General features: G+C 36.4%; 4 protein-coding genes, 1 non-coding gene and 1 pseudogene across 6 annotated transcripts; 4 read left to right on the forward strand and 2 right to left on the reverse strand.

Annotated features, from left to right (window-relative positions):
• Positions 1 to 439: 439 nt before the first annotated feature.
• LOC105172611 (7-deoxyloganetin glucosyltransferase) lies at positions 440 to 3,776 on the forward strand. The gene is made up of 2 exons (XM_011094127.3): positions 440 to 1,004; positions 2,579 to 3,776. The coding sequence occupies exons 1-2, from the start codon at positions 494 to 496 to the stop codon at positions 3,502 to 3,504; spliced, it is 1,437 nt and encodes a 478-aa protein (XP_011092429.1). The 5' UTR covers positions 440 to 493; the 3' UTR covers positions 3,505 to 3,776.
• A 190-nt stretch (positions 3,777 to 3,966) lies between these two features.
• Positions 3,967 to 5,816, reverse strand: LOC105172610 (7-deoxyloganetin glucosyltransferase). The gene is made up of 3 exons (XM_011094126.3): positions 5,288 to 5,816; positions 4,754 to 5,124; positions 3,967 to 4,664 (listed from the first exon to the last, which is right to left on the reverse strand). The coding sequence occupies exons 1-3, from the start codon at positions 5,721 to 5,723 to the stop codon at positions 4,083 to 4,085; spliced, it is 1,389 nt and encodes a 462-aa protein (XP_011092428.1). The 5' UTR covers positions 5,724 to 5,816; the 3' UTR covers positions 3,967 to 4,082.
• A 1,169-nt stretch (positions 5,817 to 6,985) lies between these two features.
• LDL1 (LSD1-like 1) lies at positions 6,986 to 9,815 on the forward strand. Its single transcript, XM_088885611.1, has one exon. The coding sequence runs from the start codon at positions 7,058 to 7,060 to the stop codon at positions 9,536 to 9,538; it is 2,481 nt and encodes an 826-aa protein (XP_088741737.1). The 5' UTR covers positions 6,986 to 7,057; the 3' UTR covers positions 9,539 to 9,815.
• Positions 9,816 to 10,941: 1,126 nt separating this feature from the next.
• On the forward strand, positions 10,942 to 11,027 carry TRNAY-GUA (transfer RNA tyrosine (anticodon GUA)). Its single transcript is given in 2 exon segments — positions 10,942 to 10,978; positions 10,992 to 11,027. It is a non-coding gene; the product is annotated as a tRNA-Tyr (tRNA).
• A 1,375-nt stretch (positions 11,028 to 12,402) lies between these two features.
• On the forward strand, positions 12,403 to 14,833 carry LOC105172822 (metacaspase-1). The gene is made up of 5 exons (XM_020697049.2): positions 12,403 to 12,772; positions 13,062 to 13,386; positions 13,720 to 13,831; positions 13,975 to 14,172; positions 14,497 to 14,833. The coding sequence occupies exons 1-5, from the start codon at positions 12,403 to 12,405 to the stop codon at positions 14,551 to 14,553; spliced, it is 1,062 nt and encodes a 353-aa protein (XP_020552708.1). The 3' UTR covers positions 14,554 to 14,833.
• A 1,297-nt stretch (positions 14,834 to 16,130) lies between these two features.
• Positions 16,131 to 23,686, reverse strand: LOC105172608 (outer envelope protein 64, mitochondrial-like; annotated as a pseudogene). The gene is made up of 13 exons (XR_016067721.1): positions 23,270 to 23,686; positions 22,700 to 22,852; positions 22,395 to 22,519; positions 21,858 to 21,983; positions 21,328 to 21,510; positions 21,033 to 21,177; positions 20,574 to 20,742; positions 19,679 to 19,813; positions 19,314 to 19,511; positions 17,385 to 17,508; positions 17,245 to 17,296; positions 16,822 to 16,891; positions 16,131 to 16,512 (listed from the first exon to the last, which is right to left on the reverse strand). The product of XR_016067721.1 is annotated as an outer envelope protein 64, mitochondrial-like (transcript).
• Between the last annotated feature and the right edge of the window lie 898 nt (positions 23,687 to 24,584).

A 24,584-nucleotide genomic window follows, 5' to 3' on the forward strand; every position in this document is an offset into this window, starting at 1 on the left:
CGTGGTCGTGGTTGCGAGCCACTGGAAGAGTACCCGAAAAAGTATATTGCTACTTACCTACAATAGGTAATCAAATAGTTTATGTTATAATTTTATAAATATGTTATTTCGATTCGATGTTTAAAATCTCATTACGGTATCTCAAAATTTCAATTAGTTGAATTTTCTATTCGATCAACCGAAATGAACACTCCCGAGTCATAGTAATAATGATGATTGAAGCCATGTTATATTCTTTTCCATTTTTTATAACTTAAAAAATTTAATCAAGATTGCTTAAAAGCCAAACTTATATGATTTATTTCATTTAATATATATATATAGATATGTGTGTCGAGTATTTATTTCAAATCAATAGAAAATAAAATAAATTTTAAAATAAAAAATCCGACCCACATTTTATATTATTTTTTTCCTCATGATTTCTATAAGAACCACTCCTCCGGCGCTCTCGTTTGATCATCTTTCATCTCACTGTGTGTGAATAAGCAAAATGGGTTCCCTACCAAGACCCGAATCCAAGCCCCATGCGGTCTGCATACCCTACCCGGCACAGGGCCACGTCAACCCCATGCTCAAGCTAGCCAAGCTCCTCCACCACCATGGCGGCTTCCACATCACCTTCGTCAACACCGAGTACAACCACCGCCGCCTCATCAAGTCCGGCGGCCCCTCCGCCGTCGAAGGCCTGTCTGACTTCCGCTTCCACACTATTCCGGACGGGCTGCCGCCGTCGGACGCAGACACCACCCAGGACGTCCCTTCCCTCTGTGTTTCCACCACCACCACTTGCTTGGAACCCTTCTGCGACCTGCTCTCGAAGCTCAACTCGGAAGCGCCGCCCGTGAGCTGCATCGTCTCCGACGGGGTGATGAGCTTCACGTTGAAGGCGGCGGAGAGGTTCGGGCTGCCGGAGGTGCTGTTCTGGACCACGAGTGCGTGTGGTTTCTTGGGGTACAGACAGTACCGCCGTCTTGTGGAGGAAGGACATACTCCTCTCCGAGGTAGTGTAAAATATCCACTATTTTTTTATTTAATTAAATAAAAAAATTCATTATAAATATATATATTTATTATTATTTAAAAAATTATAAATAACTATTATAATTAACAACATTTTAATAAATACTTTTGTAATGAACTGTTGTGAGGATTTAACAAAAAAGAAGATTTACAATTTTTTAAATAACAACAAATAATTTTTTATAATTATGATAAATTCAAATGAGATCCTTGTAATTAATTTTTATAATCACTTTGTATTATATATATTATAAATAAAATTACTATTTTAAAAATATTTTATTTACACGATTTTTATATATTAAATACAATACAAACTTACGATAAAAAATTAAATTTGTGATTGATGAGTTTTTAAAACCAAAAGAAAATCTTAAAAACCAATAATATTTTAATTATAATATACTTAATTTTAATCAAAATCTAAAATCTTCAAAATCTCTATCCTTCTGACATCCAACTGCTAAGGCAGTTAGTTATGTACGATATTTAATCTAAGGAAACAACCAGAATTATTTGGATAAAAATCTTTTAATTTATTTATAGCAATTTGTCTCAGGTATTTTTTAAAATAAAATAATTTACCCCTATGTTTAGAGAGGTTAATTACTTAATTTTAAAAAATATAGGGGAATAATTTGCTAATTTATTTTTTATAAGAGGTAATTTACACATTTACAATATCACATGAGGCTAAATTGTATTTTTTTCAATATTATTTTACTTTATTTTATTGAATACAATTAATTCGAAAATTACAAAATTATATGTATATGTATATATATCTATCTCTTAATTTTTTTCTAATTTTGAAAAAAAGCTTCTTTAGTTAAATATGGTTATAGGTCTTAAAAAGAGATAAATAAATAAATATAAGGTAGACACATTATTTCTTTGGTATTTATCGACAAAATTTTACTTTTAATTAAATTTAATTGGATCTAAAATCAATTATATATAGTACGTACAATATATTTACAATACAATTAGTGTATAAATAATAAAAAATTATTATATAATAAATATATTATATTTTTTCTATAATTAATTTAATAAAACCAAATTTGATTTGTGAACTTTTTATCTTCTGTAGTGAAAGATTTCGGACACTAATTGGGGAAATGCATGTTGATTTGGAAAGATTATTGATCCTACCAAATTTGGTCGAATCAAATTAATTATAAAATAAATGAATTATATTTATTATATAATTAATCACTTTTCATTAATTATATATTAAATATATTATATTTATTATATAACTGTTTTAAATTTAAAGGAATGGTACTTAGAATTTTTGATTGATATAGCACCCACGTGCTTTACTGTACCTGCAATAGACAGCTCACAATGTAAGGGCGGCCAGATTTCAATTCGTGATTTGTTTATAATATCTTCATGGTCCTCCTTAGTCCAATATCAAAGTCCCACTGCCACTTTCTGACTTTCACAGTGATGTGGGCCAATTATGATTTTGTCGTCAGAAGTTGTTGTCGGTGTTATTTTGATTCGATTTAACCTAATTATGCAATGAATATTTAATTTTTAAATGTAGATATGAGCCAAGTAACAAATGGGCATTTCGAAACGGTGATTGATTGGGTTCCGGGAATGAAGGATATTCGATTAAGGGACTTTCCATCTTTCATTAGGACAACCGATCCTAAAGACATCATGCTCAACTTTTTGATACAAGAAGCCGAAGCCGCGCCCAGAGCCAAAGCATTGATCATCAACACGTTCGACGCCTTAGAGCGAGACGTTTTGGACGCGCTGTCGGCCTCGTTTCCACGCATTTACACCGTCGGCCCTCTCCAGTTGATGATGGATCACGTTCAAGACGAAAGACTTGGCGCCATGGCATCTAGTCTTTGGAAGGAAGATTTGAGCTGCATGGAGTGGCTCGACACGAAGGAGCCTGAGTCAGTAGTGTATGTGAACTTCGGCAGCATAACTGTGATGACGGCCGATCAGATGTCCGAGTTTGCATGGGGGCTTGCTAATAGCAAGAAGCCGTTTCTGTGGGTCATTAGGCCGGATCTAGTGGCGGGCGACAAAGCCATGCTGCCACCAGAGTTTGTGACGGAGACTAAAGATAGAAGCAGGTTGATGAGCTGGTGCCCGCAAGAACAGGTCTTGAAGCACCCAGCGGTTGGAGGGTTCTTGACACACAGTGGGTGGAACTCGACGATAGAAAGTATAGTGGGTGGAGTGCCGGTGATATGTTGGCCGTTTTTTGCTGAGCAGCAGACAAACTGTCGGTTCAGCTGTGTGGAGTGGGGGATGGGAATGGAGATAGACAACAATGTGAAGAGGGGTGAGGTGGAGGCACTGGTTAAAGAGCTGATGGATGGTGAGAAAGGAAAGAAAATGAAGGAGAAAGCCCTCGAGTGGAAGAGGAAAGCAGAGGAGGCTGCTGCTCCTGGAGGCTCTTCCTACCTGAATTTGGAAAATTTGATCAATGAATTGCTTTTGCAATAAGAAGTGAAGCCAACAAGATTGATTTACCTTAATAGGTAAATACTAAAGTGAGAGTTGTATTTATATTAGTTCAGTTATGGTCGAATTACAAGAATTGTCCTACTGTTTGAATAATTACGCTGGCATTTGCTGTTAGTGATTTCATTTTGTGTCGATGATGTTTTCATCTCACAGACGTGATACTGGTAAGGGTATTGATGTAATTTTTTGAACAATATGGATGATTTCTGTAATTTAATCATAATGGAAAGGTGTAGGCGTTCACTTCCAAAGTGTAGGTGCTCTTACCTTTGCTAGTTTCAATCAATTATAATTTACTTGGCATGTGATTGGTGTATGAGTAATCAATCACATGGTAAGTGTATCATTCTTATTATATGATTAATTTAATTTGATCAGATATGATTTGTGTGAGAATTTTTTTGATGTTTATGTTAGTTTGCTCCATATACTTCAACCTGATGGCATGAACAATATCCAAAGCTAATATTTGACAAAAGGTGCAGGCCCAAGAAACAGGGCAAGACAGGCTCAACAAGAACATCGGACACCACATCAAGAAACATAAGCTGTAACTTTCACACAACATAATCAACCTTGGACAATAAGATCTCCTTAACCAATCTCTCCAAATTCAAGAATGTCGAGCCATGAACTCCAACGGCCTCTTCCGCCTTGTTCTTCCACTCCATTGCTCTATGCTTCATCTTCTTCCCCTCAAAGCCTCCAACCATCTCTCGCACAATCTTCTCCACCTCGTCTCGTTTCACATTCCTACCAATTTCCACGCCAACGCCCCATTCGGAGCATGTAAACCTGCAGTTTATGTGCTGATCAGCGAAGAACGGCCAGCATATCATCGGGACGCCACTCCACAGGCTCTCGATCACAGAGTTCCACCCACAGTGAGTTAGAAAGGCCGCAACAGAACAGTGGCTCAGCACCTTTTCTTGCGGGCACCAACCTGATATTAGACCTCTCTCTTTAGTCTCAGCAACAAAGTCTGACGGCAACGTTGAAATCGCAGAGCTACCACCTACAACTGAATCCGATCTGATTATCCAGAGAAAGTCTTTGCCACTATCAGCAAGTCCCCGTGCAAATTCAGTCACCTGTTCCTTCGTCAACGTCGTTATGCTTCCAAAGTTCACGTACACTACCTGTCACTTGTATACTTAAGAGAACAGTTTGTGCACCTGCCGGGTATATGTAAACTGAAATACAAAACGAACATAATTCTCAACATTACCGAATTTGGCTTCCTTGAGTCGAGCCAAAGTAGGCAGTCGGATTCTTGTTTCCAGAGGTTGGTTTCCATCGACTTGAGGCTGTTTTCCGGGAGTTGGTCGACACACGCATGCACTGGACCGATGGCGTAAACTGGGGGACACAGTGGATTAAGGGCCGCCAATGCATCAGCCTCCAAGGCATCAAAAGTGTTGAAAATCATAGCTGATGCTCTTGAGGCTCCTTCCGTTTCTCCCAACACAAAATTCAGCAGTGGATCGTTTACGTCCGTAGTCCGAACAAAGGTTGGAAGATCATATAGCTTAATGCTTTTCAGGCCGGGAATGCAGTCCACAGAAGTGTCCAAAAACCCGTTTGTTAAAGAATTTGCATCTGTACATGTAATATTGACCCGAATTATTGATGTAGGAATTGACTGATATAACATTAACCTAAGCAATTAACTGATTTCATAGAAATATGCATCCAAATAAGACTTGAATTAAGAAAAAAAAAAAAAAAACATGAACATAGGTCGAAAGTATGCCTAAATTACCTTTAAGTGGTAGCAGGGCTTTCTGTATGAGAAGGGGTACATACTTATTGCACAAGAAGCTGCAGGCATTAGTCGTTCTGAAACACACAACGGGTACTCCTATTTCACGGGCAGCAGTGACAGAAAATGTCATTATAGCATCAGAAACTATGCAGGTGACCGGTGGCGAAGAAGAGCTAGCGTTAAGCTTTGCTAGAAGCTGGCGGAACGGGGCTAGACAGTTGTGTTTGGTTGAGATGAATAGTGATGGAACGTCCTGCGTCATGTCGGCGTCCGAGTGCGGGAGGCCATCAGGGATTGTCTCGAACTGGAAGTCGGACGTGCCGACTAGGCCGGCCGGGCCTAGCGACTTGAGCAGGCGGTTGTGGTTGTAGTCGGTGTTGATGAAAGTTATGTGGAAGCCTCTGTGGTGGAGAAGTATGGCTAGTTTGAACATGGGGTTTATATGACCTTGAGCTGGAAAAGGGAGGCACAGGGCATGGGGCTTATGAGACCCATCTGGTCACTTTCTAGTGTGTGTTGTGTGTGAGTGTGAAATCTTATATAGAAGGCTTTTTAATACAACTGGATGTGTTAAGTTTTTTTTTTAACAAAGAAATGAGCAAAACATGGACAAAAACTGACAGTAGTGGTTAGAGATATGTCGTGTTATACTAAATAAGTAGCGTTAATCCACTAACGACTATAACATCTAACGTTTTTGTCCTAATAAATTTGTGGATGGAAACCGAACACCACATCAATTAATTTATGAGGTTCTCCTTTCATAATTATAAAACATATCAAAAGCTGTGTTTTTCATAATCATCATCCAATTAATTTATGATTTCTGATTAATGCCAAATCTTACAATTTTAAAAAATTATAACTATTTACCCTTTATTTGTCTTATATTCTCTTAGAATGTTACTAACTTAAGTATCAAAATACAATAATCGAGGCCCTTTTAATGCAATTCTTATCATTTTTTATTTTTTATCTGAAGTATTTTCTTTTGTTTTTATCTTAGTTTAATATTTGAAAGATTTTTTCATATTTTCATATTCTTTTATTCTTATTTCTAATGTAAGTACTATATTTTATTAGTATAATATTGTATTGTATTGACCTTTTATGTAGTTAATTAATTTACCAAAAATAAAACAAACATGATCTTTAATTATTCATATGTTGAATTATTTGATTTTAAAGGGGCGAAAATGATATATAAATTATAATAAGAATTGAAATGAATTTAATTTTAATATATTAAGGCATAAGACTATTAGACATTTAAAAAAACAAAGCATAAGTCTATTATTGTCCATTTAAATAAAATTTTAAAGGACAGAGAGACCTTGAAGTCCAAGTAAACACAGCATAACGAGTAAAATGAATTTAATCGTTATTTTAATTAGAAAAAATTGTATTTTTGAATCTATATAATAGAGGGTGTTGTAGTTTTGGTTCTACATCATATTTGATCTCGTACAATAAAAGTTGTAGAATTTTGGTTGTATAGGATAAAAATTTATAATATATTTGGTTTCATAGGATAGAAAATTATTCAAATGGTACTATTTTTTAATTTATAGAATTAAATGTGCTAAATTAATAAATTATAGGACCAAAAATAGAATATAGTGTATCGTGTGGGATTAAATATAATTTTTTCTTAAAAAATTAATTAATATTAAATGCACATAAAAGGTACTTAATAGATAGATAGTATAGATACGTGAACGGAGGTCTAAAACCCTAGCTCCTGGCCTGGGCTGTGCGGTTCGGCCGATGGAAGCCACCGGGTCACCACCACACTCCACCACCGCCGTTGCTCCCGCCGCAGAAGATAATGCGGCAACCATTGGGTTACGACCAGACTCCACCACCGACATAGCTCCCTCCCCGGAAAATAATGCCACACAGGATCCGGCCGTTTCTCAATCCATATCCAAATCTACTTCTGAGCCCATGGAAATCATCGGTTCCACCGCTGAACCCATGGAAATTAACGATGTCGCCGCCGGGACCGCTCCGGAAAGTCAAACGCAACTGGAGCCCCAACCGCGCAAGAAACGGCGCCGGCGCAAGAAAATCTTCACGGACATGATCTCTTCGTCTGCCTCGCGTCTTCGCCTTCTTCGCACGCAGCCCAAACCCTCCGCCACCGGAGACCTCGAAGACTCTGCTTCCGGACAACCCCGCAAGCGCAGGGGGCCCGCCGACCTCTCTAAGGAGGTCGACATTGAAGCCCTAATTGCAATATCTGTTGGATTCCCGGTAGATTCCCTCACGGAGGAAGAAATCGAGGCGAATGTGGTCTCCCAAATCGGCGGCGCCGAGCAGGCCAACTATATTATCGTGCGCAACCACATTCTGGCCCGGTGGCGGTCAAATGTAGCGGTTTGGCTCACCAAGGACCAAGTGTTGGAGTCCATACGCGCCGAGCACAAAAACCTCGTGAACGCCGCCTATAATTTCCTTCTCCACCATGGGTATATCAATTTTGGTGTTGCCCCAGCGATCAAGGATGTCAAGTCCAAGTTGTTCAGTGAAACGCCAAAAGGAAGCGTGATTGTGATAGGTGCTGGGCTGTCAGGTTTAGTTGCTGCTAGGCAGTTGATTTTTCTGGGCTTTAAGGTGGTTGTGCTTGAAGGCCGGGCCAGGCCTGGAGGTAGAGTTCGAACCAAGAAAATGAGTGGAACTGATGGGAGTGTTGTGGGTGCGGCGGATTTAGGTGGCAGCGTCTTGACGGGAATTAATGGGAATCCTTTGGGGGTTTTAGCCCGACAGCTTGGGTTTCCGCTTCACAAGGTGAGGGATATCTGTCCTTTGTACTTGCCCAATGGTCGAATGGTTAATTCTGATGTTGATTCAAAAGTAGAGGTCTCGTTTAATAAACTGTTGGATAGGGTTTGTAAACTTAGGCAGGGGATAATGGATGAGATCAGGAGTGTGGACATTTCATTGGGGACGGCCTTGGAGGCATTTAGGCGCGTGTATAAAGTAGCGGAGGAGCCGTTGGAGCGGATGCTATTGGATTGGCATTTGGCAAATCTTGAGTATGCCAATGCCACACTGATGTCCAATTTGTCCATGGCTTTCTGGGATCAGGATGACCCATATGAAATGGGTGGGGATCATTGTTTTATACCTGGAGGGAATGAGAGGCTCATTAGGGCTTTGGCAGAGGACCTTCCAATTTTCTACGATCATCCAGTAGAGAGCGTGAGATATGGAAGTGATGGGGTTCTGGTATACGCTGGAGGGAAAGAGTATCAGAGTGATATGGTGCTTTGCACAGTCCCACTTGGGGTGCTCAAGAAGGGAGAAATAGAGTTTGTACCGGAGCTTCCTCAAAGGAAAAAAGATGCGATTGGGAGACTAGGATTTGGGTTATTAAATAAAGTAGCCATTTTGTTCCCGTACGATTTTTGGGGTGGAGAAATTGATACTTTCGGGCATTTGACAGAGGACCCTAATATGAGGGGTGAATTCTTTCTCTTTTATAGTTATTCTTCTGTAGCTGGTGGACCTCTCCTTGTTGCTCTTGTGGCTGGAGAAGCTGCTGTCAAGTTTGAAAGGATGTCTCCAATTGAATCAGTAAGCAGGGTGTTGGAAATTTTGAAGGGTATTTTCAGCCCAAAAGGAATTGCAGTTCCAGATCCAGTTCAAGCAGTTTGTACTCGTTGGGGTCAGGATCAGTTCTCATATGGCTCATATTCTTATGTTGCAATTGGTGCTTCAGGAGATGATTATGATATTCTCGCAGAGAACGTCGCTGACCGAGTTTTTTTTGCTGGAGAAGCCACTAACAAACAGTATCCAGCCACAATGCATGGGGCTTTTCTCAGTGGGATGAGAGAGGCTGCTCACATAATGAGGGTAGCCGGGAGGAGATCAGTTGCTCCAGCTGCAAAAGTGAATACTGTAAATTACGAAAGCAAGGATTTGGATCCACTGTTTGAGACACCTGATCTTGCATTTGGCAGCTTTTCAATTTTGTTTGATCCACAGTCAACAGATATGGAATCAAATGCTTTGTTGCGAGTTGCTGTTGGGAGCGAGAAGTCGGACTCTGATAATATATATCTCTATGGCTATATTCAGAGGAAGCAGGCCATTGAGCTGAATACTTTGGAAGAAGATGTGAAGAGGATGGAGATGTTAACCCACAACTTTCAGGTGAGGTTGGTTGGAAGTAACAGCTTATGTAATGCTGCAGAGTCTCTCATCAGCAAAATCAAATCAGGTAAATCAGCTTCAGCATAGACTCTATCATTCTTGAAGATTAATTCATGGGACTCATGCATACTCTTTGGTTCTTTGGAGTTGTGCTATATTGTTCTGCAGAGCTGGAGCTGCGAAGTGCTGTATAGTGTCAATACATTCTAAACTTAGAAGGATTGCCTCTCAAAGTCTCTTTGTTGTAGGGCATTGATATTTTATTTTCATGATAGCTAGAACTTCAAAGGATCTCATGAAGCCTGACTTGTTTAACCTCAGCCTTGTAAATATAGCATGGTTGCATTAATCGCCTCTTCAATTATCCTCCCTTCTTTGTGTGGCTTTTGGTCAGTGTACATCCGCATAATTCTTCCGACTATTCTTCTGTCTATATTTGTCACATGATGTGGGTGCATTCGACAAGAATGTAGACTAGAACTTATGATTAATCTCTTTAAACTTGGCTGAGGAAAAACCTCTGCGGTAGTTCTTGTTGTCTGTTAATCTGCCGAAGCAAGGTTGATTTTAGCAACTCTGTTGGTGACTTGGGATTGAAATCTTTGACAGAAAGAAGAGCAGTTTGCCAACATTGTTTGATCGCTTGACAGAAATATTGGGGTAAAACACTACCGGAAAAAGATTGGAATTGGAATTCAAAATTTGGGACCACAAGCAAAAAGCTGCTGAGTTCCTCAAGGACTAAAAGTGCAACCAAACTTATATTTCTCTCCAAATTTGAAAATAATGGCCTTGTGTTTGTGTGTGAAAAGCTAATGGAATTAATGGTTTTGAACTAAATCTTTGACCATTATTCGAATTTTAAAATACTATAAATTTTTTATAAAATATTAAAAAAGAGAAAAAGGGTTTCTTTACGCCCCTATTGTGAGTGACAGTAGATACAAATTGATGGACAACTTAACTTAAATTTCTGTAATCACAATTCTTTTGTATCTTTTATGGGTTGTTTTTCAGATGGACAATATATTTAGTATGGCCCGTTATTTTATGATATCAATTATTTGGAGGGGAGAATAAATTAATTATATTAGATTTATAAGTAGGTTGAGTTATTCAACCAGAAAAATAATTAATACAGCCGAACAAGTCTTTATAATATAATGTAAATGTTTTATATTTGTTGTTTATACAACTTAATAATATAAAGTAAATGGATCCTAATGAGATTGACGAGAAAAGAACAAAACATATATTTTTCCCCTCTTTACTGTCCTCTCACCTCTCTATGTATAAAAAGTCCCTTGCCCCTTATCCAACTTTTTATATCTTTCTTTCTCTGATGACTGATCTGTTTTCTTATTTTTCTTACTTATCATAAATTCACTAAATATATTAAATAATTTTAAAAAAAATTCCAGTAGCGAGAGTTTAAGCGCATTACGGTAAGAATTATATAAAAATTTTATGTTGTCTATCATAAGCAACAACCGACCTTAGCTCAGTTGGTAGAGCGGAGGACTGTAGTGGTGTCACTGAAATCCTTAGGTCGCTGGTTCGAATCCGGCAGGTCGGATATTTTATTATTATTATTACTATTCAATTTTGTATTTTCTTACAACACCTAATATCTATCTTATTTATTTACTATCTTCTTTCCCAAATTTTGGAATATTTGACTGAAATTGTTCTTTTCATATCTTAATTCTTACCTTTCCCAAAACTTTGGAATACTTTTATTTTGTTCTTTTCACATTTTAATTCTCCTCTTTCCAAAATATTGGAATGTTGAATTTGTTCTTTTTATTATATATGTTTAGTGAATGCAAAATCTCAGCTATCTTTCTGCTTTGCATGTGTTACAATGTGGTTTCTATAACAAGTCTGGGTTTGAGTTTATTTTCTGTCATGTGCATCCTTAATTCGCTTATTTGTTACACTCCACTCCATACATGATTACCCATTTTGATTTTAAAGGAACAACTTTTGTTCTGAAAAAGTAGTAAGGGAATAAAAGCAATTAGCCACTCAAATCCCTTGCGGAATAATATTAAAGCTAAAAAATGCAACAAAATTTATTAATATAATTACAAATACTCTCTTATCATTTAAATAATTATTCATACCTTCTTAGTTTCCCATATCTGTTAATCTTTATTAAATTTTCGTCCAGTTTTTTTATAATAAACTGACCAAAATACCTTTGTGGATTATGAATTATAATTTTATTTATTTTTAAAAAAAAATCTGAATTTCTTTTATGAAGTAAGAAGACAATTCTCTTACAATTTTTAATTTTTTTTTCATCCACATCATTTTTTAATATTTTTTATTTAAAAAAAATTGATAATTCCAATCACAATTTTATCAAACATTAGGGAGTATTTGTAATTTTCTTTTTTTAAAAAAAAATATTTATAATTATATCAAAATTTAGAGAAGGTGGCTGAAATTTATTCTAATAACAATAGTAATAATAGCATGCCATTACCCGTGGCACAGAGTGTAGCCGGCACTCAGTACTGTTCATATTCATTACAATTAAAGGGGCAAGGCATCTGGTTCTTTCAAGTACCGCTGTATGTAAAGACAGCACTATGTAAAGAGCATCCCACTATATCATCAATCACACTTATCTTCTCGAATATAATTATCCTCCAAGACAACACTAAACATGCATTTAACCGATTTCAAGGATTATGCATTGCAAAATGGCATCAGAGAGCACACACACATATGTTAAACAGTATAGAAGACTGTCAAGATCAAGAATCTTTATCCTAGTACATTTTCCTGTTTTAACACTAATGCATAACCTTTTCATCAGAATATAACTATGATGCCAATTCGTCCATCTCCACAAAACTCAACTTCTTGCTATGCAGATAGAAAATTGCTGATTTCGTTAATCTGACAATCTCACATGCAAGCACTGACGAAGATCATCTTTGATGCCTAAGAGTAATTGTGACAGACACGAAAGAATATTATCAGCTAGTGACCAAGACAAAGTTTATTTCATGATGGAAAAAAGTTCAAGTACGAAGCCAGATAAAGCCATCACTGAAGCCAAGGGGTTCTGCAATAGCCATAGAAAGAAAAGGTCAGTGAATAATAGTCAATACAGCAGATCTCAAAGCTCAGTTCTTTCAGTGGTTACCTCAAACCAACCAAGAAGGGACAAACGCGCCCTGCTTTGTTGTGTCCAGTACAAGAATCAAAAGTCCGAGTTGAAGGGAAGTAGACATGACTTGAATAACATGAGAGATTTGTTAGTCGGTCAATTCAAATTCCCAACTGAGTCCATCCTCATTCTTGCAGGTACTGCTCATTCCTTCAACCATGTTAAACATTTAGATATTTCAGGTTTTTGTATAGAGGATATACACCAACCTTCAAACTCATAGGAATCAAGGATTCACACAAGAAAAGCCTCTACATAAATGTGTTCTTACGGTAAATTAAGGCACAATCACTATGGCAAATCTAATTCACATTAAGGTTAGATGCAATAATATAAGTAAGAATTAAGGTGGAGAGTTGTAGTGCTTACATCTAGATTCGATGTTTTTCTATCTAACATGATAAAAAAATGCAATGCAATTTGTAGAAAAAGAGCCATATCAGGCTCCAACAAGGAAGAATATAGAAGATGCCTTCCAGTGGCTGATGAGGGATATTCAATCTGGGGACTCGTTGGTATTCTACTTTTCAGGGCATGGGTTCCGACAACGTAGTGTCCACGGTGATGAGATTGATGGCTTTGATGAAACAATATGCCCGGTTGATTTCAAAACTAATGGAATGGTATCCGACAACTACATCAACAAAACAATTGTTAATCCACTGATCCAGGGTGTCACACTGCATGCTATTATTGATTCTTGTCACAGTGGAACTGTTCTAGACTTGCCATATGTGTATAACATGAACACGTAAGTGGATTTTTCAATCTAAGTTTTGGCTTATTGCCTGATTTTCGCATGTTATTTGAGTGGAGAAGTACACTTATTGGCCGTTTCCGTACACACGCAAGCACACACATCTGGGAAAACAGGCACCGCCATCTAGGCTTTTAAATCCTTCAAATATAATCTACATGAAGCCTATTGCATCAATATTAAAATTCATCCAAAGCTTACATGCAGTAGCTTAATGACTTTGGATCTCCCATGGTCCGGTCATGGAAAAACATCCTTGAATGCTTAAGACATATAAGATTCTTCCGCCATCAATTTTATTGTTTTTCCCTTGGGAATATTCACCAGCGGAAAATGGGATGATAACCGGGCTCCAACAGGAGAATCTAAGGATACAATGGGTGGAAAGGCCATCTGCTTTAGTGCTTGTGAAGATTATCAACAGGCTGCCGACACATCAGTTAGTTATATTTTTATTCTCCCCTTTTGCCCTCTGTTTCTAGAGATAGTTGCAAATGCTCTGAAGTCAAGCATATCCATTTGATAATAAATAATGCAGAAGGATAAGTCAAATACCTGTCTTATTCGAAGCTTCTCTTGAAGGCTTTCTCGATGAATAATAAGATGACAGGTGCCATGACAAGTACCTTCATAAGAGCAGTTGAACAAGCAGTTATCAACAAGCAAAAATTAACTTACAAGGGGATACTCAAACATATGCGTAGATCCCTGAAGCAAGTTGACAAAGTAGGATGCTTTCGTGCAGGACTTAAGAGAGTTTTCCATCGCAAGATATTACAGGTTTTCTCCATATCCTTTGGAAGAATGTTTTATTAATGTATCACGTGGAAAAGCTGAGTACACGAAACTGCCCTTAACTTTTACTAAATGTATTACTGCTTATAGAACATAATCCTCGTTATCCCACAATGAGTTTTAGCATACAAATACAACATGTGACTTTACAGAACCATCTCAAACTTGAAATACATCACGGTTTCTAATATCAAAACTTGGTCTTATAATAGTCTGTTAGTAATACTCCCAGAATATCCTGATCATTTATGTATACTTTATGAGGAGTATATTATCAAAATCCTGACAGGAATTTGAGAATATGTTCAGGATCCTCTGTTATCATCTTCTGAAGAGTTCGACACCAATACAGAGTTCAAGCTCTGATCATGCAGAGTGAGACGCCACTTAATACATTCTAAAATCCACAACATCAGCAGAGCCAGCAAGAGGTTTTCCAAGTATGCAAAAAGCTCAAGGTTCCGCCATGGTACCATATTCTTCGAACTTGGTTTCACCATCCCAAAATTGTATTCTTGAATTATTTTTTTGTAAAGTTTAAAAGCTTTTAGTCACATTATACTTAATGTCCTGTTACACAGACTATCTTGATTATTGGGCTCTATATCAAGTAATATTATACTTTACATTTTGAGGCTTTTTCATATATCTAGCTTTTGCGAATTATTTCTAAATATATCTTTTCTCCTACTACTCAGACTTTCTTCCTTATATGCAACATAAAGATTACAGAGATCTGCTGCCCCTTCATTGTGATAAACATTATTATACATAAGAACAGTTGAAATATGAAGTTTTATATTGTAAAAAATGAGACAAAATCATTTCAATCATATCGATTTAGCAAGAATATAAACCCATCACCCTCATTTATCTTCGGAGCATCTCCATTCACCAAATTTTGCCCTCACCGAAAAGGCTACAATAAGTTTTTCCGGCACCCAATCTGCACCACAAACTCAAGTTTATTCCACAGTTTTCAGTCGAATCACCGATATGAAAGAACCGGAGAATAGAGTTCAACTTACCATCTCAAAATGAAACGGCATCGCTGAATGAAATCTCCAAGACGAGTTCTAAGCTGACTTAATATCACTCTCTATCAAGTTAAGGTGAATCCAACATACATGCAATGCTATAGATGGATCAAACCGACCGGAGACCAATGGCACCGGAGATGACCGATGAAAATGCAGGCAACAGCATAGCAGCCACTGAATTCCTCGAACTCCAAACTGAGATATTCCAGGAATTAGGGCTGAAACAGGGATAGAAATAAGAAAAGAAAACGACATTCTTTCCGCAGAGGAGATGAGGGGTTTGTGTGCATGGATTTCTCAATGGTGGGCGGTGAAGTTTCCATTAACGGCGTGCGTCTGTCTGTGCATCTCTCACTATTTCGATCGGTTTCCTTTACACGGGAGCATTACACTTTTTTATCTCAATTAATTATACTTAAACTCCTTTAAAAATACAAAATTATAATTTTTCCCAAAAAAATTAAAATTGCATTTACACCCCCTCTAAAAATTATATTTATCTATAACTAATATAAAATTTTAAAAATAAATTAATCACATCACATGTGTACCAAATTTAAATGAAGCTATAAATCCCTGTTGCTTCCACACGAGTGGTGATTAATAACAATAATTATGACAACAACAAAAAAATTATTCCAAACAAGGATAATCAAACCATAGTGCCACACACACACACACAAAAAAAAAAAAATTATTAAACTGCCCTCTCTAGAGGAATTTATTTATTAAATAAAAAAAATATTAGAGGTACTAAATATAATTTTAAAAATTATAGAAAATCTGGATATAATTACATAAAATTTAGAAAAGAACAGTATAACAATTCCAAAAACAGAAAAAAGATAGAATTTTGGTAATAATCCCAAAATGTGTGGTAATAATTGAAAATTCATGCAATGATTTCCCAAAATGTGGTAAGAATTCAGAAGATCATCATCTCATCAAATTTCACCTGTTCAAACAAAATAGGGTTAATTAGGCAGTTGACAGTAAGTATACCAAGAAAATAATAGCAGATATTTACAGCAGTTGACAGTTTTTGGCACTGAGAATTAAGTGGACAGTATATACACTCCCAAAAACTTCAAGGCTAAGTTCCTATCAATTTGAGTCTTCTTCAAAGAATGAAACGCTCTGCTTTATTCTGCGTGAAGTCTCCAAATATTACCATTTACCACCAATATCTATCTGTAACTAGATCAACTGATCAATTCTCTAAGTCTCTTCTCCGCGAGACTGGCAGCTTTATTCTGTGGTTTGAGAACAAGCACATGCTTGAAATCTGCAGTTACCCAACCGTACATCAGAACTTTAACAAAAGCCAAGCAGCCAACAAAAAGCGAAGTAGGATCACAGTAACAGTAAAACTTAATAACATTTCTGTGTAAGAATTTAACAAACATGTTGATTAGCTTAGCGATCTAATAATGGCAGGAAAACACGTGGGTTTATCTCTGATTAGTTAAAAGACAACTTCAGATCCTTTAGAAGGCAGGGAGATTTTCAGAAGGATAGCAGCCACATAGAGTGAGATTTGAAAGCAGGAACATGTACATAGCACCGTGCAATAAATAGCAGTAAATGATTGAACCTTGAAAAGCCTCCCTGTAGAAAAGCAATGATTCCCAAGCTGTTCCTCGTCTCAGATAGGCCTTTGCATTCTGCAAATCAATCAAGTGAAATAGTTTCTTTAGCATGTTCTTATCTTCTCATTTGATTTTGTTTCCTAATCCATCAGATTAGAAGGAAAATTTGAGGCAATACAGAGTAAAACTATGTCGGAATTTAACAATATTGAGACACACGAAAATGTAGAAGAGATGTATAGAGAGAAGTACAAATTTTTGTATTAATCGTCTAATTCTGGAAGACTACATAATATTTCCACTTAAGGCTCAATGTGAAACATGAAATTGACCCTACAAGACAATTGTAAATGGGAAAAAGATTTAAGACTTAATGCAATGACAAACCAATATTTAGGGGGAAAAAGAAACATAGCAAACTAGCTCACCTTCTTATCCAGAGATATTGCCTTACTGCAATCCTCTTCAGCTTGTTGGAAGCTGCATAAAAGCCTATTGTTAGAACAATAGGTTTTTCAATGGATTTCGCAAATTACTGTAAAAAAAACACATTTTGAAACTATCAGACCATCCCAACTCCAAGTAAGCAGCTGTGCAATTGCAATAGTAAGTTGCATTAGTTTCCTTCAATTTTATGGCTTCTGTGTACTTACAGCCTTATTCCATTGTTTTCCCTTATAAGAAGCATTCCCCTGCAGAACAAATATATACATATATATACATACACACATATAAAGCAGGTAACATCATGTAATCATCACAAGGATGCATTTGACAGGAGGAAAAAAAGACAAGCAGATAGGACCATCTAAGATTCCATAAGACCCAAAGAAAAAAAAAAGAGCAGCAAGAAGCAAAATTGACATATTAGTGTCCTAATATGTAAACTGAATATTAAGGTAAATTACAACAAGCTCCCTAAGGTTTGGTATAATTATGAATACCCCCTGGTTATTTGGAAGACTACCAAAAGCCCATTATGTTTGATGAAATTATGTAATTCTAAGATGAAGGTGTGGAATTGTCACCTCTGCTCCTGTACTTTTTTATGTTTTTAAAAAGAATTGCACAAAAGAACCGGACATGGTGGATGAAAAAATTTGAAAAATTGTAAGCAATTGTCCACTTAGTCCATTAAATAATTCAGAACATTTTAAAAAATAAATAAGATTGTAATTCATAGTCCACAGAGGCATTTTGGTCTGGGGGTATTGGTAATTTTCAAAACAACGAGGGGTATTTCTAATTGTGTCAAACCTCAGGGAGCTCATTGCAATGCCCCTAAATATTAAGCCGCATAACCCAAAGGAAAAGAACAACTTTAAATCAAAATACATTCAGCAACGTGCAAGCAAACACAGGTAGTCGTTTTTTCCTTTTTCTTTTATACCATTAAACCTGTAAATGAACATCATGTCTACAGAAAAAAAATTCAGAATACGTGACACTATGAGATCGAGGGGACAATCGTAATACATCCAAAGTTATACAGTATATATGGTCCTAGATGAACAATCTAGGATAACTCATTTTGGGTTGGCCACAAAGTTTTCCTTCTGATTTCAAATCCCACTAAACCATCCCTTATAATGTGAACTAGGAAATGCGGCCAATAGCTTTGCAAAGCATTCTGCAGAAATACTTCAAATTATCCACTACCCACATAAATTTAGAGATGACGCCCAACAGAAAATGGTGCTTATCATGATAAAGATGCACAAGCATGTGAGCTTAAGTGTATTCCATAAAACATGAAGAATCTTATACAATGGAAAGTAATTTGTTTCAATGAATTAGTAGCAATTCAAGAGTATATAGACTGAGATCATAGGACAATATGTGTCGAAGTGAATGCTTAGAGAAAAGTGAGATAGAGATTGTGCTTTAGATGCACAGGAAAGTTTGAAGCTTAGGAAACAAGTGAGATTGTCTATAAATTATTATGCTTCTGGAATCTGGATAGAGTGTTGTCTGCACTTTTATTTCTCAAAATCAGTTGATGTCACCCGTGGATGTTGTGCCTTGTATTCCCACTATCAGTAATCATTCAAATTTCCCCAACTATACTCCGGATAGTGCTAAACAAGATCGAAGTCTATGGTATGCTGATAAGGAATAAAATTTACTATCAATAGAGAATGGCACATTCTTTAGACATCAAGTATGCATTTTGTGGAAACAAGTAACAAAGTCAAAATTATAAAATACCTAAAAAGCAAAAGTTGGCAAGGACTACAGTTCACAGACACGAAAAAAGGATTCTAAGTCTTCATTCAACAATCATAAACACAAATACGAAATAACAGCAGTTCCACCAAAACAGATGGCTCATTAAACGTTGAAAACAGTGCCATGCAAATATTAACAACATCAAAATACAATGATACCCCACCATTATATATAACCTGATAGGATCAAAAAAACCATGAAGAAAATTTAGAAGACAAAAATTGAGCATTCAACTGAACAAGCAAAAAAGTGGTTGAAGAAAAAGGACCTTTTCTTTTAGAAGCTCAGCCGCATCAATGTCGCCATTGGTAAATGGTAATGGTGAGGAACTGGAAATACTGTTGACTTCTTGAAGGGAAGCATACATATCCAAGACAGTATCAAGTAAAAATTTATCATTTCCATGGGATGCAATAAAGGACACGGAAAATGGGCGCTCATCGTGTTTTCCAAATGGAATGGCAACCTGAACATCAAAAAACAAAAAATGATCATATTGTTACCATAAAGAGGAATAAGAAATTGAGAAGAGAAACTCAGAAATAGATCAATTGAATGTTTAAATTCTTTCGAGAAATGTTTGATGGATGGAGAAGATTTCTCAGAAGCAGCTAAACATTGGAAATGAGTTACCTCACAACCTCCAGACATATTCGCAATGCTTAACAAAGCATAAATTCTGTCATAGAACTGTGCAGGGAGACATGTCTTAGAGTTCAGCTTGGGTGGAGGATCAGCGATTGTGGGAATTACCAATATCCCCTCATCCTTAAAAAACAAGCAGACAAGTAAAACCAATTAGATGCACACCAACAACTAAGAGAGCAAAAGTTGGCACATTCATTGATGTAGAAGATACACCAGGTCCAACTAATCAAGATAACATCAATCCTAAATTAGCAAAGTGACATCCTGAAATATCAAGGTCTTGTTTACACTTCACCACCAGATGATGCATTTCGCACCTAATAAATATATAGTCATCAGATCTCTGTATCATGATCTAGTGAATAAAGTACCCAATTCCATGATAAAACCATTTAATGAAAGTTTCAAATGTTTTACATCAGATCGCTTTCTCTTGTCTTGGTGAACAGGATACTATGTCGCACGGCTTTCCAAATGTCATCTCTATAGGTATTACCCAACATTTATAGCTGATCACATGGAGGATTAACAGTACCAGAGGAGGCAAGACTGATTGCTGTCATGCATATACCACATTAACCATGTTGATGCACACCTCTAGATTCAAATGAAAATTTATGTTTAATTGTGAAAGTAGAAATATATGCACATTTTAATCTTCTAGCCAACTAAGGTTGTCCAATAGTCCTATATAGCAACTACTTGCTTTCCACTCAAGTTGAGAGGTGAATGTAATCACACCTTGCAATTGAGTCATAGAGCTTTAAAAAAATTAAGAATCCAGAAAGCCAAAACATAGATATTTTAATGTCCCTGAAAAATTCCAACATTAATCTCAATTCAGTCTCAACCATTATACAACTGGAAAAGGATCTAGTACCTTCAAGAGACTCTGTACAGAGGCTCGCATTTCCATTCTAACTTTATATAGGCTTTTTACATTCTCTTGAGTTGTGTTTATTGCTGCCCAAACACGATTGTAGATATCAGAGACTAATTTAGGTTTGACGCACTTAATCCACTCTTCATGATTTGTTTTGAACTCATGTCTGAAAAGCACAAAAGCTGGTTAGAGAAATCAATGCCTCAGCTGAAACGAAGTCTAACTTTTGACCTTTCATCACAAAATAAAATTTACTCCCTGCCTCAGTAAGAGAAAGGAAGATATGCCCAAAACACTTAAAATGGAAGTATTAATATGATAAAGAAACTACAGCTAATTCTCTGACAGAATGAGTGGCTCAAGATATCCAAAAAACTAACAAAGTAAGATAGAATATTTTGTTTAGCCCAATAGTCCGACCAATGTAGCAAAAACATTCACACTTTTGTGCAATACCTCTGTAGTAAAAGCATTACAGAAGCCAGGGCTTTCAAATTAGATATTCCATTTTGCTCGCTTGTTGATTCTTCGCGAAACTTTTGGAGGCTTGGGACATTTGAAGCAATGAATTGACCAAAATTCACATGCTTAGGTGGCTGGTCTGCATTTTAAAAACAAAAGGAGAGTAACATACTTTTAATTATTCATTTTTGGCCAAAAATTGCAATTGATAAATACTACCTGAAACCAATTTATCAAAAGCAGAGAAACAAAAATACCACAGACAATCAATCAACAAACTGAAACTTACAGCCCTCTAGCTTTTCTGTTACTTTGCTTACAACATGGACAGTCTTCTGCATGGGAACCTTCGAAAGCTGGAAAAGATCATCAGCTACAATCATGCATCTTGTCCTTTTAGGTTCCAATGGATTTAACTGAAGCAGAGAATGTCCCACACGATGCAAAACAGATGGATCAAATGCCAAGCATCCTGAAGCAGCAATTGTTACTATTTTATTACTAAATATATGGCAAAAAGAGGAGCTGACCAAAGGCATGGCACTCAAGTGACTTGACAACAAAATAAGATGAATAATGACCAAAACTAAACACAGAACTAATGTTCCTTCTTTACATATAAATCCTCTTGAACCAATCTGCTTATCGGCTACTAATCCAGCTCTTACAACTTTCAAACACCACAAAAGAAGGCAATTATATTCAGATACTTATGTTTGGCCAGAAATGTTAGCAGACTTGATCACTATTTTTGGCAGTTCAAACAAGATTATGTGACAAGAATTCTCGAGTTTCAAAAAAAGCGGTGTGGTTACATACCTACAGCATCTAAACTTTGAGAATTTGGGGAAACACCAATCATAGATACAATCCCATGAGATGGTCTGAATCCAAGGATGCCACAACATGATGCTGGGACTCTTATACAACCAATTGTATCAGTACCTACAATATGAGCCCATATCATTGGTACGCAGAGACATCTTAACAATACGTAATACATCTTCCAGAGGACTGTAGTCGATTTAAATGTCTGCATTGCATAGAAAATGAAGCCACCATTATGTCCAAAAACATAGAAACGAAATAAGTACCAGAAATAACAATACAGATCCATATTAAGAACTATGGCATCAAAGATTCTAAAAGTGTAGAAGCATGATATCTATTAACATATATATAGATAGATACTTCCCTTTCCTTCTATGTTGTGAATTTTTAGGAAATTGAGTTCAAAATGTTTCCTTTAAAACAAATATTAGTATATAAAATCTTGATAAGAAACATAAAACAACAGTAACACAAAGAGAACTTAGTGATCGCAGTATTCTAAACTTAAGAAGAAAAATATCATACCAATAGCAAAATCTACAAGCTGGGCGGCAACAGCAACTGCTGATCCACTAGACGAGCCACCCGGAACATGAGATGGCTTTTGTGGGTTTGTTGGAGTGCCATAACTACTACTTTCCCCTAATATCCTGTAATCACATAAAGAAGAAGACAAGATTTTATTTTCCCGCAATATCATCTAACGATGACTATTAATGTCATCCCTAAACCCACAATATAAATAATAATAAAGAAAAAAAAAAACAAGTAAGCAACTTTTATTCAGTTCGGGTGCTTTAGAAATGCTGACTCAGAGTAAAAAAGAATACCCAAAACCAATTTCATCCATTACAGTCTTGCCCACACAGGTGGCGCCATTTCTCAGCATTGTTGTCACCACTATAGCTGTTTTCTCTGCTGCCTCGTGTGTCCTCTTCCAATCTTTACTTCCATGTCCGCTCACATAGCCCTTTACATCAATGCTACAAAGTATACGCAAAAAATAAATAAGTCCGACCCCTCCACAGACATATATCTTGCATGAAATTACAGTTCAATCCCTCCACAGACACTTATCCCTTATGATTACAGTGGCATTATTTGGACTAAATTCACCATCCACCCAATTTATTTCTGACGTCCGAAAATTCAACATAAAACACGAATTCCAGCTTAACCAACATCCAAAATGTTCTCTGAACAGAAAGTTGAACCATAGTCTTTCTTTCCCAGCCCTTACGTTTTCAATAAAAACCAAACCACTATCTAACATCCTTTTACCAAAAAAGGTTATAAAAAAGAGCAGTCAACCACGAAATCCAATGTACAGAAGTACGACGAGAGTTAAAAAAGAGGCAGAGCAGAAACAGAACAAAACCAAAAAGGGAGTGATCATATACTTGTCGTTGATGGCAAAGGTGAGGCCAGAGAGCGGGAGCCGGGCGGCCGGAGGTGGTGGCTGAGGAAAAGGGAGAAGCTCAAAGCGTTCGACAAAAGCTCCAAAATCATCTTTGGCGGAGCTTTTGGCTTTGATCCGACGCCGTTGTACCTCGGCGAGGATCAAAATTCCAGCAAGGCCGACGCCGACGATCACCCATACTCTCGGATTGGATGCACTAAGCTTCGACAATTTTGACATTTGACGCTCGGAAAATGAAATGAAAACTCAAAGGAGGATTTCTGTTGAATAGTCGGCTAAAAATGGCAGAGGCCTGGAAACGGTTTTAGATTCTGGTGGAAAGAAAGAGAAATACAGAAGGGTTTTAGTATATGAGAGAGAGAGAGAGAGAGAGAGAGAGAGAGAGAGAGAGGGTTTAAGGAGAGACAAAGACTAGATATTTCATGCAAGTCATAAATATATACATATGGTTAATTGCAATTACACCCTTCAAAAAATATAAAATTATACTTTCTCTTAAAGAAATTAAAATTACACTTAAATCCCCTCAAAAAATTCCACTTTTATACGTAACTCTCTTTCGTTAGGGTTTGGATAAAAAAAATTGACGCTAACAAACAAAATTATATAATATTTTAATTTTGCACCTTATTTAATATTTCTACAAGTATATTTGTACTTATATTTGGATATATATTGTATAGATATATGATGTGCAGTGAGGTTAATATCATTACATTTTCCTCTTATGGGTACAAAATTTTTATATGGAAATGTTAAATAAGAGGTAAAATAAAAAAATTTATGTAATTTTTTGCTAACATCAATGTTTTTCGTCTAAACCCTAATGACAGAAGTCAGGTGTAAACAGTGAATTTTTTAAGAGAATGCAAATATAATAGTAGAACTTTTTTGGAAGAAAGCATAACATTACATTTTTTGAGGAAATCATAAAAAAATTTATTTGACCTGCAATAAATCAATAATAAGTAAATCCAAGTTAAATACATATTTTTATCCAATCTTTTTGTTAACATGAACGAATTTGGTGAATCTTGACTATTGAAAAAGTTTATTTGTTAGACGGAAATAAACATCATGAGCACTAAATATAATTTTCCATCCACATGAAGTTTATATAATTATACCAAACCTCAAAAGAGAAGAATATTGTCTCTATATGCTAAGAACTTATTAAGTAAATAATTACAGAGTGTATTTAGATTGATGAGTTTGAAATTATGAATTTCTTGTAAACCCTTTAAATTTGTTTTGATAATTCTAAATTCAAAAAATTTTAAATCCCGTGACTCTAA

Source organism: Sesamum indicum, linkage group LG10 (assembly GCF_026168435.1).
Source record: "Sesamum indicum cultivar Baizhima isolate 11 linkage group LG10, ASM2616843v1, whole genome shotgun sequence".
Classification (NCBI taxonomy): Eukaryota; Viridiplantae; Streptophyta; class Magnoliopsida; order Lamiales; family Pedaliaceae; genus Sesamum; species Sesamum indicum.